Genomic DNA, 15,150 nt, shown 5'->3' with positions numbered 1-15,150 from the left:
CTGACATGAAAGTAATAAAAAAACTGACTAGCCCTGTTTTATGAAGATACTTATTCTGATTTTAGTCTTTCTTGAAATAAGCAGTGATTTTCAATTTCTTCAAAAAAACCTTACTTCGATTTTATTAAGATTCCCTTATGGTACAGTTTTAAATATAAATTACGTCCATACATATTTGTCCCCACATATTACACTGACAACACCTGTAATCCTTTGGGGGTTCTGAATCTATAATGCATAAAAATCAACTCAGATTATTATGGTGATGACTGATCGGCAGCAATGTTCCTGGAAAACCAAGAACTCAATCAGCACCACATTACCCATTACTTGCAAACATATAATAACATGAAACTCTACTGTAGCGAAGGCTTCTCTAGAAATTTTCTTGTATCTCAGTAGTGCTACACTGTCAGTCCCATAAATGAAAGGATAAGTTACATTTCTATATTTAAGGAATCAAGGCCTTTCAGAATTCTGAAAGCTGAAATAAATTAAGAGGCATCTAAACTCATTTAAGCTTGACTTTATCTTGTTAAGTATCAGAATTTACAAAATCTGCAGGAACAAAATAATATAATAATAAGGGTATTGTGCTAACTTCACTCACAGACTGGAGACTTACTTGGCCTCCTGCCTGCCCACCCCCTATATCCCATTCCTGGTTTTCCTAAGCTGCAATTCAACAGATACTCAGAACGGACCTTCAACAATTCAGGAGATTGCAAAAGAATAAATACACAGGATGAAGCATGAAGCCAACATATTCTCTTCCCACCAGCATCCACATACAATTCATCAAACACACCACCAGCTGCCTCCTCACAAAGCACTTACAATCAGAGGAATATTCTGCCTGTGATGTCTGCACAGCTGCCCCGTCTGTTGACTGTGGCGTAGATGAATTATTATCTGATTGTGCTTTGCGCACCAGGGCTGCAAGGGGGTGATCAGGGTCTACTACTTTCAAAGGCTGAAAATATTTTGAAGATAGAAAAAAAAAATTAAAATCGGAAATACATATTTTAAGAACAATATAATCAACATATTTGGGAAAGCAAATTTTTCTATGTCAATAGACATCAATAAATATGTGCAAACGCTGTAGTTACTGTTTTTGTAGCTCTCACATCAGAATCAATGTATTTGAAAATAACAAAAACCACTTTCATGCAAACAGAAATTAATGACAGAAAAAAAAGTGGTTATTACTTTTAGCCAATGACTGCCATGTCTGCGATAAGGCACAGAACCTGCCTTGTCTAAATATCAGACAGCACCACAGCCATTCCTCTGAAAGCCTCAAATATGTACAACTGTCCATCACTCCCATTATTCCATCACTGCCCAGTCTCAGAAAATAAAAACAACTTGCACATCTAGCAAAATTTACATTTAATGAGTAGTACATTCTGGTGAAATATTATTTGCTGGAACTGTTCTTTCATGTCAACATTTCATCTACTAAAACCTAAGAAGAAAAAGATTTCTCTCTCAGCTTATATACAGAAGGCATTAAATACCTTAATCTCTTTGGTTCAACACAGGTTCTATAGGATAAATCCTTGAGTGGTGCCCTCAATACCAGAGGGCACCAGAAACATAACTCCTTGGAAATGGAAAAATAACAATTTGTGTACTAGAGAAAAGGTAACTCAAAAGTCCACCAAAACAGACTTAATTACAGTTTGAAAAGAACCCCAGACCTTTGTTAATAAAAGACCAGAGCACCTGCATATTAGAATTTTTGTGTCCATAAATCAGGTGTTTAACAACATAAAAAGATAGTTTTAGTAATGTAAAGTACCTTCATGAGCTCTTCAAGCCTACTGCATTTTTTAGATGCAAAAAGACTTGGATGAAGATAATTTCCATCGTCGTCATCATCATCATCATCATCTTCTTCAGATTTGACTCTCGAGTCTAAATAAAAACAATGTCTGAATTTGATTTGGGTTTGCTATGATTTTGCTTTGGGGGACAATGATGATACAGGACAAACATTCTTAGGAAAGCATCATTCATGTAAATCAGCTTAGTCACAAAAGCATGGAGTCAAGATATTGCCCAACATCAATAAAACTAAACAGACAGACCAACCTTCTGTTGGACTTGAGCTATATGACTGTTTCTAAAACTTCTACATCACAGCAGCTCCTGTACCTGAAAGTTTCCATAAACAGTAGTTTTTATTTCTAAAGCTCCAATTTAAACCAAATTTTGAATCATCACATCAATCTCAGCTGCAGTGCAATTCCAGAAAAAGTGGCTATTTTAACAAAACAACCAGCATCTGTTCCACTGATTCCCATCCTGAAGCCAGCATTTGCCAAGGAACAACTCACGTTTTTTCTCATCAGCTTTACTTTCCGAAGGAGCTGCATAGCGCCCTTCTTTCATGGCCTTCTGGATGAACTTGTAGTAGGGATTGAGGTAGTGATCAAACCGCAGAAAATCAAACTGGGAGTTGCGTGCTTGCTTGGCTTTCAGCATGATTTCAAACTGGGCTCCCTGCTTGCACACAAAGTTTGCAGTTCGCTCAATGATCGCATGCATTTTTGCTGTTGGTGGCTGCGGGAGTAAAATAACACTTATTTGTATTTTCATAAGCAGCTTGTATTGTGTTAGAACTCCAAAGGGAATCAGAAAGAACAGTAGTCTGCAGTAGTCCTTCTTGGTTTTCTTTAGCAACTTTAGTTTCATAATCACTTAAAATTAGTGAAAGTACATCCGCCCTAAAAAATAGCCCAAACAGTCCCAAACTTCCTCAGCTGCTCATTCCATTCCTTTTGCAAGATCCTCTTCTTCTACCAGCACAGCTGTTTCTGCATTGAACACCAAATGAAGAGGACAACAGATCCTGGACAACCTTGGTGTTACAATATCTCAAGGTGCTCTGAAGACTCAACATGTATGGTTTCCTTCCTAAAAGCTGTCCTTAATTCTGTTATCTCTGAATGTGCAAATATTGCTCCCTAACCAGAAGTTTCTTACTTTGTATTTGCTTGGGAAGAACACCTTGCCTCTCAAGACCAACATACAAACTACAATTCCTACATCCATTCCCTTGAAGAGTCACTGAACTCTTCAGCAATAAAGCAAAAGATAAAATCAAGTTCAGCAGCAACCATGCTTTTTCACTCCAGAAATCCCTAGGGAGCAGTGTGATATCAAACCCAAGATGTGAAGAGAGCAAGAGTACATTTTAAAAATGAATGAATATTATTCACTACTTTTAATTTCATACTCAGCTGTTTTGGCTTGTACTCAGTAAACTGTAAAAAAACAATCTGTGTGCCTATAAAGACTGAAGTGTCACATTAATGCTTCGGTTTAGCTCACTCTGCATTTTTACTGCACAGATAGATAGCTATGTTGCAAACCTCAAAAAATGTTTCTCAGAAGATTGGAAACACTTGAGACAATGGTGCTCCACATGGGGGAAAAAAATTCTGAATACTATCAAACACCCAATTTTAAAAGCTGTTTTCTGCCAGCTGGATCCTTTACTAGGATATGTTCAATATCGAAAATAACTAGTTGGTTCAAGTTTTATTTGCCCTATTAAAACCCCCGCAAAGATTATTTTAATGGGAGCGAATGAGGTTCTTAACAACTGATAACATTTTGTGCATTATCAGTTTCACATCATGTAACAAGTTCTTCTGCTTCTATCTCTCCTCAGAATTATTAGGTGAAAATTTCCTATAACAGCTCACTTCAAGAGCATCCACAGACTTCTTAAAGTGCTCTAGTAAAGAACAATCATGTTTGCCCATAATCAGTTTTAAGCAGTGGAAGACCTTTGACCTGCTTCTTACAGTTCCTCTATTCTAAGTTCCTGAATGACATTAGTGCTGCAATTGGAGATGCCATACACTTAACATTCCATAGTTCTAGATGGGTTTTTTTTGCTGCCTGACTTGTCTTCCTCAAATATTTCCACTTTGTATTGATCTGTATTACAGGAGATATAAAATATCTGTCCTTACTGAACTACACCTTGCAGACTGGGAGCAAAATCTCCCAGTCCATCAAGCTGATTCTCAAATTTCTTAAACAGAATAAATATCTTCCATGGTAAAGCTGTATGACTTGAACAGCAACAAAAATCAAGGCTTACAAAAAAATTCTCAAAATTCCCAATCCACGGTAAAGTATACATTGTTTTCAGAGCTGCTGTCTAGACATTTTGATGTTTCTTGGGTTTATTTTTTTTAATCAAAACCAAATACACCTATATTTGCTGTCTGTTTATGTGAATATACTGGAGTCCAACCACTCACTGAGAAATTACTTCAGTAAGCCCCACACTGCACTACGCAACGTACCTAAGAAATATATCCTAAATTTCAGAAAAAAACTCAAGCCAAGCAGCTATCTAAACCAACACTCTTTCACCAGCAGGTAGGTTTTAGAAACAGTATCAAAATGCAAAATAAGAAGCTTTTTCTGAAAACTTAAGGTTCCTCAAATAAAAGCTAATGAAGAAGAAAAACAGTTACACAAATACTCTGTGCTCACTATTACTTATTCTAATGGTGTGTTCTGAATCTTCCTTGGCCGAGGTTATCAAGGTAAAAATACCAATGTGAGCCCACATCTAAATTAACACTCTCACAAACACAGTTATACAAGAAAGAATATTACCTGATTTTCCAGCATCTTTTATGAAACTTGAAATACACTGAAAACCCTTATAGTTAGACCTGTACTCAAGTAGGTGTCTGTTCAGCTCCCTTCAAGAACAACACACAAGTCCAATTAAGTCTACAGAACACTTAGCACATTCTAGCAACATCACATGAAGGAAGGAGCTTGTATGTACTAATATTTTCAAGGTATTTCAGACTTTAGTAGAAATAAATTACTGTTTTTCTCCTAGAATATGCTAGTTAAATTAAAAAAAATATAAATACGGCATTAACACTTGATCAGTTCCTATCCCCCTCAGACTGGGACCCAGTTAAAAAGATTCTAGAAAAGAATTCTTGACCAGAAGCAAACTTTTGGTTTAATGGTCCTTTATGTTTGGAATGTTGAACCTTACATCTCAGCAGGCATCCATTCCAAGAACAACTGCCTCTTCTCTGTATGAGCTAAAATAATGTCACAAGTGATACCAAATGCACTTAGCATAAGCACATCAATCATTTCAGTGTGAAAAAGAAGATTTAATGGTGTTCATGGAACTCAAGAGTTCAAGGCAGAACATTTGAAATTAAGTTACTATATTAGAATAATTTAAAATGTACCACACTAAAAGTTAACTGAAAAAAAACCTAACTCAACCACCAAATACAACACCATCAACTGCTCAAATGCTGGCAGTAGTGTAGGCTGCATTACATGTACACATACCAGTTCCACATCAGAAGGTACATTAAGTCCTGGAGGGGCAACAAAAGGTTCCTCGTTTTCCTCTGTATTTTCTGTCTGAGCTGTTTCTGCAAGAAATGCCAGAATGAAGTGTTTTGGAAAAAAAACGAAGTACACAAACGTTTAAAAAAATATAGAAAAAAAGTATTTTCTAAAAGGATGTGTAATCAAGGAATTTATCAAATCTGGCTATATGAACAGCATTTATACTGAAAACATTTAAATATGGTTAAAAAGAATAATTTGCATTACATTCCTTTATTTGCTATAGCAGAAATGTTCCTCTGAAAATACTTCACTTTACAGACTTTTATAATAATTGAAGTAAAAGGTTTACTTTAAGTAACTTGTATTATTATCTATCCTACTAGCCTTAAGAGAAATTGTATTCTCCTTTTCCCCTGACAGATTAGAACAAGAGCAGGAACACCTGACCATGGGAGCAGTGGAAACAGCAGAACAACCTTGTAACGAATGAGATGTCACAGCGATTACTAAAGACAAACCATGCAACAAAGGGAATTCACTTGTTTTGTTACTTTCTGGTGGGTTAATTTTTTTTTTTTCTTTTTGTAATGAACTCAAATAGTTTAACTCCACAAAGGTACAGAGACATTTCAGCAGCAAAGAAAGAAGGAAAGAGCAGCAGACAAGAACAGAGGGTTTCTTTTGGCAGCAGCTCCAACTAACTGTATTTGGTTACAGGGTCTTAAACAAGTGAATTAAACCCCAGAAAAGACAATCAGTTCTGCTTCAGTAAAAAAGTACACATCTCTCAGACACGGCAAAAAACAATAAATAAACTTTAGCACCTAAAATGATCTTGCATTGCAACACAACAACTTGGGGAAAGAAAAGCACATTTCATACCACAGTAATCCATCAATATACAGTTAGTCAATCCAATTGTTAATTAAACGATCCTCACTTTACTAAGACATAGTTCAACAACATTTGAAACCTTCCTTAAGAATGTATGATAAAAACATGAAGTCACTGGAGTTATAGATGAGAACATGACAACTGAATTCTGTGTTTTTGAGGTCATGGAGCAGGGCACACTAAGCTGAAGACAGAATCATTTATACAATTAAGATGCCAAAATCTTAACTTAAAAATATACATTCTTATTAATTACTATTTTATGCTTAAAATTATATTTTTCATCTTGACTGAAAAACACAGTGTTAGCAGACGGCCAGTGTAAGGAATAATTTTTTTTTTCTGATTAGGAATTTGCATGACAGCAGAATTAAATTCCCTGACTACTGCAGTATTGAATGTGCAATAGCAGGAAAACATTTTTAAGCTCATCAAGAACAAAGTCTGCAAAAACTCAGTACAGAGTCCCATAAAGACTTTGATGAAATGCTTTCAGAATTTTTAACTGCATTTTAATAGCACATATATTTTAAACCCTCAACTGCAAGACAGAAAGGCTATATCCTCCCCCACAATTAACTCTTGTTATTTTAACCCCTTACCTCTTTGTCTTGCAGGCTGATGTTCCTCCTCTTCAGTGGGTTCTGAAGGGTCATAATAATCACTTCCATAACGGAATCCCACTGCATTATAGGTACCATCCTCTGCCAAAGCTTCACTGAGTCTTTTATATTCCTCCTCTTGAATAAAAATGTGATTACCAACATTACAACATATTCAGAAGCTAATTTATTAAAAAAGAAGAAGTAATGTTTCTTACTTTAGTTTTTAAATAAGAAGTTTTCTCCTGATCATTTTAGCTTTCATTAAAAACTGAACAGAAAAGCACAGCATGTACACATGCTGACCATTTATTTCTTCTCGACGAGACACAGGCTGTGGATTAAGGCATTCTAATGCAATTATGCATATAAAATCACAGAATTTCCTTTAAATAACACTAAAAATGAAGCAGTATGTATTTATTTTGGGGGGTCTGAAATCCCAGTCTGCCCTCAGAATCTGGGCAATTTCTGTGTGGATCTACAGTTAAGCTATCCTGAGGTCCTCTCACATACGCAAAGACTCCTGCTTTTCGAATCCACTGGGTACTGTCAAGATAACATCAGAAAAAGAGAGTATAAATTTAGGAGTAAATTTAGTTTCATAATAATTTATAAACCTGCTTTTTTTTAATAACCATGTTATTCCTTGAGCAATACCTTGCCTTGCCTCCTCCTCAAGCAAGTCCGTATGCAAGGCTAAATACCTCTCTTCATCACAGAGGGCTTCTATTCTAGCCTCCTCTTCAGACAATTGATAATCTCTGTTCCAGGTTGAATACTCAGCATCATATTCAGAAAGGTCATGCAGGTGACCACGCCCATCATACCTGCAGGATGAAACAGCTGGTCAATGCAAAGAACTTTGGGCTTGGGTTTATGCGACTACTTAAATACTTACCCAATAAAAATGAAAAAAAAAAAAACAAACAACTTATATGTTAACGCATACTCCCTTTTAGAAGTTACAATTAATTTTGCTAATCATTTGTCACCAACTATTGAAAATTTGTTTAATAGTCTAAATTCCTCTCAAAGAAACTAATAAATTATTACAATTAAAGGCAAAGGTATCCTTTAATAGTTTAAGTGGGATCCATTTCCTTAACAGCTCTTACCGTACGTGCTTCAACCAACCAATCAATGCCACTTGCAAAATATGTTTTTTCTGGAAAGTCAAATAGCTTACATTCACACAAACCCGAGTACATAAATACCTATCCGTAAGAACCAAACGGTCGAAATTTCCTCGCTTCTTTCTGCTAGTCCCGAACTCTCAGGAGAAATCTTCACCATAGAAACTTGCGTCCATTGGAGGTAAAATCATGGCTAGGCTCGGCCCCTAGCCATTTGGCTGAGGAAATAAGTTCTGGGTTATGTGATAGAGAGACACACATACATAGGAACAGTAACATAAACATGCAATTTAAGGAGGTTCACCGCAAAAATCGGCAAAGATCAAAGATGTACAGTTCCTTTCTAGTAAGAAATCACTTTATTTGCAGGAAAAGCACTGCACTGGGATATTGTTTATGCATCAGTAAGAGAAACTGATTGGAAAGTAAAGTGACAGTAAGCTCAACTCCGCTGAGGTGTCTTCCCACACACAACTCTTGACTTGTGCCAACTTGCTAGACCAAAAACAAAGAAAGTAAATATTCTTATAGCAAAAAGCAAATGAAACATAGGTCTGGTTAATCAAGGTCTGTCCACAAGCAAACTTGAACCCAAGTCTTTTCACAACAATGTGCTTTTCTCAAAATGATGAAAATGAAGACTTCCTGCTGCTGGAGATAAAAGGAATCTAAGCTTTCAAAGGAATTTATAAGATTAGCAATTGCAAGCTGCCTTAATTCACAAATGCACGTTATTTGGTATTTCAGTATGTGTCTACAGGCATGCATATACTTAGTGTTTGCTCCTTACAATTTCTGTAACACCTGTGAATGGGGTTCTGCTGCAGAGCACCCCAAAAACAGCCTCTACCTATGAATGAGATCAATCACTGAAATTATCTTAATTAGAAGTGTGCAACATATTTCCATTGTTGTATAAATAATAATAGCTACAAATATTTATGGCTGTTTTGTTCTGCCTTTGTGTCTACTCCAATTTCACAAATTTCAATGGTAATGATCATTAATGGTGTAAGCACAAAACAGTGCAAGGGTATTTTTTTTCTCCAGTCCTACGGAAGGCAATCAGAAGACCTTCCCTTACTGACATTTTTCCAAGACAAATACAGCTTTTAAGTCAAAATAAGAAAATCCTGTCTAGCACCAAAGCAGTGATGAAACTGAGGGAACAAATATCTACAGTATGTTATGTGACCCTTTTCACACCAAAATGCTTCCATCCTTCCCACTGAGGTTTTCAGGGTCAGCCACAACTCTTATATTACTCTTTCAGTGCTCCACCCAAATATAACCAACCTGATCTCTCATCTTCAGTTTGTCCATCAAAATATTCATGTAACCCTTTCTGAAAGAATTTATTTCCAAATCCCACCCTGCAGTGCTGAAACAACTCAAGAGACCAGAAGGAACATCAAAGCAGATTCTATTACTCTCTGTGGCCACAAACCTGGACCTATGGCAGAGCAACCAAAAGAAGCCAGCCCTAACATAAAATTTCAAGAGCAAGCACCCAAAATCAAATCCATTCTGTCCAATACAGTAAATCATGGCACCAAGAAAAGAGACCAAGAACTGCTTTTAAGGTGTCCCATCAACAGCCTGCAGCCAGATTATGTAGGAGAAACAGGAAATCCCCATTTCCTTTAAGGTGGATAAACACCTTTGCATTCCCCACACTGCCCTGTTCTCACCTACAGAACATATACAATGTGCCTACTAAATACTCCCACAATCAGGATCCCCGGATTCCAAGTGAAAAAAGCGGATGTTTGTGGTTTGCACTAAAAAGGAACAGATCATTCCCACTCGCCACCGTGCAAATCCTGCCTGGACAAGTGGAGCAGAAAGACCCATGACACGCTGAGTTGCCAGGCGGAGAGGAACCTCAGAGTGCTGCCAGAGCGGGAACCCCAAGCTCCCGCAGCCGGGGCCCTGCAGCGCTGCCAGCGCCCTCGGAGCGCTGCGCCGACGAGCTGCCTCCAGCCTCGTCACGGAGACCCCGGCGCGCCTGCAGAGCCAGCCGTCTGCTCAACCCCCGCCCGCACTGCCCACAGCACAAGGGGGGGAACAGAAAGAGGCTATCACAGGAGATCTCGTAGCACAGTCTGGGGGTTGTGTTACACCGACCTATCGATCATGATCTTGGGGTCTCCCATCCAAGGAATAAGGTGTCGCCCCTGCTCCTGGTACTGAGCCTTCTCATCATCCCGAAACAGCTTGCAGGCATAGCCGAACACCAGCAGCTCCACACGGCTACTCCCGCCTCCACCTCCACCTCCTCCGGGGGACCCGGGCACTGTTCCCCCGCCTGACAACAACATTAGGGGCGGCGGGCCTGCTTCTTCTGCAGTCCGTCGAGACCCTCCGAGCCCTCCGTACATCACCGGGGAGCGCAGCGAGGCGGAGGCTACTGGCAGGAGCAGCGACTGTCCGAGCAGCGAGTCCCCGCACGGCCGGGCCCGCGCTAAAGCCCCCGGCCGCAGAGCGCCACAGCCGCCATCACCCGAGACAAAATGGCGAGGGTTCCGCTTCCGCCGGCGGCGCGGGACCGGCCCGGGCTGCCGTTTGGCGGCCGCAGATTCGCGTCAAGCTCCGGCAGCCCGAGTGTGACACCCGAGGGTAACGGGACTCCGCAGTGCCGGCGAGGACACTGCGCGTTCGGTGAGCCGTGGGCGTGGCCGTGATGAACGGCGGGGCGCTCTGAGGCCGCCCGGGCCCGAACGGACCCGAGGAGCTTAGGGACAAAACCGCGTCGCGGGCCCCGGTGTCCCGGTGTCCGTCAGCTGCTCCGGAGGCTGAGGGACCTCGAGGCGGTGCGAGGAGGTGCGGCACAAAGTGGGGATCAACCTCGGGCTGCGCCCGTGAAACTCGAGGGGAAAGCCTGGGAGGCAGGCTGGGAATCACAGAATCCGTGCTGTTGGGAAAAGAGCTCTGATGCCATCGAGTCCAATTTATGACCCAACACCACCTTATCAAGCAGGCCAGGGCACCAAGTGCCGTGTCAGTCTTTGTTTGAAAGAGGAAAGCGAGGACTTGGGACACTGAGTAAAAATTTTTGAATAACGTTTATAAACTAGAGATGTTTTTTGCTAAAAGTGTGTGACCTGGGCTGAAATTTTTGAAGTTGTGTACTTCACAGTTATTATTTCATTATTCTTCAAGAAATATGAAGAAACACATTGTTTTATATATTTTGTAATAAAATTCTGTAAAGAAGCACATGATGTTTTGTGATTCACAGTGAGAATTATTCCATATCCTTAATTTCTGAGTGCCCATACATGCTGGCAGAGCTGGTAGAATGTGTGAATAACTCTTGGCACCATTGTACAGAAAGGGCTAAAATGTGTAAAATAGTGTGGGGAAAAAAATGCAGGAGCACTGGAAGAGAGTTGGATAAGTTTGTATCAGCATTTGGAAATACCACATGAACTAATCAGAGGTTAAGAATAAAAGTGCTGGATCTATTAATTTAAATGGGCTTTGATTAATATAATCATTATCTATGAAACAAAGGTGTATAATCAGGAAAGATAAAAATATACTGAACACTATATGACAAAGCTGAAAGATTGCTGGAATTATGGGCTAAAACCTATAGGTAGCAAAGAACTGGATATCTTTTGTATATCAACATGCTTTTGAACACTTATAGAGAGAACAGCACTGAAGATTAAACAAAAAATCATGCATATTCTTCAGATATTTGTTAAAACCTCTCCTTCAGCTTGGAACACAGGCATGAGTTTGCTACTGCAAATTAATTCCATAATTTCTTTGTAGGCCAGTCAGAAGAAACACTTCATGATATGGACTTACCCTGAGTGTGTACTACTAAAAACCCAGACACCTGAAGTCACAACTGTGCAGGTTATCTAAAGAAACAAGAACAGTGTGCTTCTGAAAACAATGGGGTGTATTCTCTCCTGATTTTCTAGTGTATTCCAAATGTTCCTCTGAACTCTTTAATTCTGAGACACCGTGCCTCTCCCCCTGCCCCACTTCCACTCACCTGCAGGGATGTGTCTGCCAGCATACTTGTCTCTGGGAGAAAGCTCCCCTGCTCATGAAGGGTTTAGCATCTCTTATTTTTCTACTAAACACAAAATTCCCCATCTCCTGGGTATTCATTGCTCTCATTTTTGAAATAATGCACCCACACATTAAATACTTTGAAATAATCTAAACGCAGACCCCCTTTGGCTTTCTTGTTTGACTTTTTAATAACTACAAATGTTAATAAGGTATACTTTAATATTTCTCATGAGTTCTTAGAGTATGAAACAGAACTCCACCAAAATTCCCTGAAACAGTTGTCAGGCCTCAGAAATGGAAGTCTTGCTGGCCCTTGGCTGAAAGTCTGGCATTAGTGTGCTGCACGATGCTGTGAGGAATGGCAGATGATGTTCCTCCTGCCTACTCAGTCCTAACCTTCAGGTCTCCTGCACAGCACCAATCTGTGCCCTTCCTAGAGCAGCAGAAGGGCTCATAATCACCTTTCAAAGTGAGGGCTGGGGAAGCCCACTATACAGCACAAACCACCATCCACAGCTGCAGATCATCTCTTGGTAATGAAGCAAATGAGTCTCCCAAGATGCATTCACTGAACCAGGCAGCTGTACAGGAAAAGAAATGGCAACTCACAGCTTCTGCCCCTAGGTGATGCTGAAAATGAGTTGCTTTTCATAATTATAGCAGTGCAGATTTAAAGGAGAGGAGAAGAAAAGATTCCTTTGATAAGGTTTAAAACCAGTGCTTCCTCCCATCATGACACTTGGCAATAGGCTGGACTAACCAGAAATGATACCTAATTAATCTGTGATGCCAACCTTTATCAATGGCACTTCTTTCAAACAAAGAAGGTTATCAAAATCTAGTTCTGAAAATCAGTAAACATAAAATATTGGCAAAATAACGTCACAGATTAAGCATACAGTGATTAGGACCATTGAATGGCTTACAGGTGTTTTGCAGCCTCGTGTTTCCAGACAGTGCACCCAAAGCAAACTCTTTGCCTGAGCCCTTTTCCAGCCCCAAAACAGAGTCAGGAGGCACTCAGGGAAGCGGCCTTTGCTCTTTGTGTATCCACCTCTACTGAACTGGGTTCAGAACTGAATCACCCGTGTGTCACTTCGACGGCTGCAGCTTCAGTGCCTGGTGCTGAGAGATGCAGCTGCTCACCCATTTACAGGGACTGAGTTTCCAAACTTGGAAAAGTCATGTTTTGCTGGAAGTAAACTTGACAACATTAATCCTAGTAAAATGCAGAGAGACTGAACAGTAAAGTATTGCATATGTCATTGTTCTATCACCAAAATAATGATCATAAATTATTTTCACTTATCTTTTAAAAGCGCTTTTCAACTTCTTGGCATCCAAAGTGCTCTATAATCACTGATTGAGATTCTGAATTTATGAAGCATTTAAACTAATGCTGAGCTTTTGGCATATTTTAGCTGACCCAAAATGGGCATGGTCATTTTGGACACTGTTGATCTGCACTGAGGCTGATGGATTAGACCAAAAACCTTCAGTGCCTGAGATCATCTGGCTGAGATGCTGACAGGATAACGAGGATGTGGGATGAGAATGGGAACCAGGTGATGCACAGAACTGCCTAATACTCTGTACTTCTTAACTGCTCACTGGGTTTTTCCTTAGGAACTTTCTTCACAAACTCTCACCTCTCTCAGCCTGCTCCTTGCAGGAGCCTGGCAGGATGAGCAGTCCATGGCCCCAGAGATGTCTGTGTCAAACAGTGCAGAAAGCTTCTAGACTCGCACAGTTTAGATGAACAAATAAACCACGTACCCAATACATAAGAGCTACACTAATTTGGAGACCAAAATGCAAAACCAATTATTTGCTATAAATATTTAATATCCTTAATGCTTCCAACACTTTCAACATGTCCAACATTTGCTTGCTCTTTTTTTCTCTTCAACTCTTGGCTTCTGCAAATGCTAAAAACCAGCTGTGGCTCACGATTACATCAAATTATTTTACTGAGTAAACACCAGGTCAATCCATTTTCCAAACATGCCAAGAGAAATTTCTCACATTTCTTTTACTGAATACAAGGCTGATTCCAGAGCAATTATAGCCATGACAATGATGGACCAAATGTATCTCATATTTGTCTTTACATTTTTAGCATTAGTTTGACTGAAAAATCCCCAAGGCAACTTCAAATACTCCTCTTCTGACCTTATTTTGCCAAACTTAATTAAAACCAGAAAGCAAACTGTTATTTATTTCCATACTGCTATTTTTTTCCTGTCATGTATTAACTGAAAAACAAAAGGAATTTAATTCTTCAGGTGTCATAAATCCCAACTCACTTCATCATGGAGTGCTTCAAAGTCTAGCAGCTGTTTTGAGAGCAGATTTAGAAGGAGCCATAAAGGTTTTGTGTCATTTGCATTTTAACATGAGGCTTGTCTGCTGTTTTTTAAGTTACATTGTTAAATTGCACTGTCTGCAGCTGGCCTTTCCCCCACTCAAACCCACTGCAATTCTACTGATTTGATTTGCAATGAAAGGGCTTTTAATCTACAGGATGGTGAGTTTGGAAATCCCAGACTCTGAACACAGCAGCTGCTAAATAATTTCATGAGAAATGTTGCTCATGAAAACTAAGGTGGAAATCCTGAGGAAACCAGAAGATGTTTTTGAACAGGAGATTTTTTCTGGTGGATATCTCCAATACCAGTGTCCAAATCTGGCACTCTGAGCCATACAGGTGGCAGAGCCTGTGGGTGCAAGGAATTCTTTCTTTGCTAATGCATGTCTGGTCATATAATTGTGCCTTTATCTATAATCTGTGTAATGTCTTCTGAAAACAGGCTGAGGAAACCAGATCTACTTACTGTAGGAGTAATTGGTATGCATTATAAAGGAAAAAAACAAAACCCATTTCAAATATAATTTCAACTATCCTCTAGCTATGGCCTTAGGGAAAGAAAATTCTAAGACTTACTTGCAATCTTCCCTTATTTTGAAGAATGTTTCATTTTGTTTTCAAGATTATTTGCAGCCTCCATTAATCTGGTGGGCTCCCAGGTGTATTCCTAAAATATAGTTACATTAGAAATAGCTAGGAAACTGCATTTTGTATCTTCCAGAAGAGAGAAATTGATGGAAAGTTTCCT

At 39.5% G+C, this 15,150-nt stretch overlaps 1 protein-coding gene across 5 annotated transcripts in view; it reads right to left on the bottom strand.

The window, feature by feature from the left end:
• SFSWAP (splicing factor SWAP) overlaps window positions 1-10,512 on the bottom strand; it is a 37,344-nt gene extending 26,832 nt beyond the window's left edge. The window contains exons 1-7 of one of the 5 annotated variants that reach the window (XM_021543956.3): window positions 10,127-10,512; window positions 7,524-7,693; window positions 6,864-7,001; window positions 5,362-5,447; window positions 2,346-2,571; window positions 1,808-1,923; window positions 838-973 (exon numbers count right to left, since the gene is read on the bottom strand). In XM_021543956.3, the coding sequence (XP_021399631.1) occupies window positions 838-973; window positions 1,808-1,923; window positions 2,346-2,571; window positions 5,362-5,447; window positions 6,864-7,001; window positions 7,524-7,693; window positions 10,127-10,380 (1,126 nt within the window). In that variant the 5' untranslated portion in view covers window positions 10,381-10,512. Of the gene's footprint in view, window positions 1-837; window positions 974-1,807; window positions 1,924-2,345; window positions 2,572-5,361; window positions 5,448-6,863; window positions 7,002-7,523; window positions 10,048-10,126 lie in introns of those variants that run through there. The other 4 variants (XM_077787285.1, XM_021543955.3, XM_031506257.2 and 1 more) reach the window with 4 other exon arrangements.
• Window positions 10,513-15,150: the final 4,638 nt, after the last annotated feature.

This window comes from Lonchura striata, chromosome 18, assembly GCF_046129695.1.
Source record: "Lonchura striata isolate bLonStr1 chromosome 18, bLonStr1.mat, whole genome shotgun sequence".
NCBI classification, from domain to species: Eukaryota; Metazoa; Chordata; class Aves; order Passeriformes; family Estrildidae; genus Lonchura; species Lonchura striata.
Note: the sequence above shows the minus strand (reverse complement) of the source record. Positions and strands in the feature narration are given on the sequence as shown.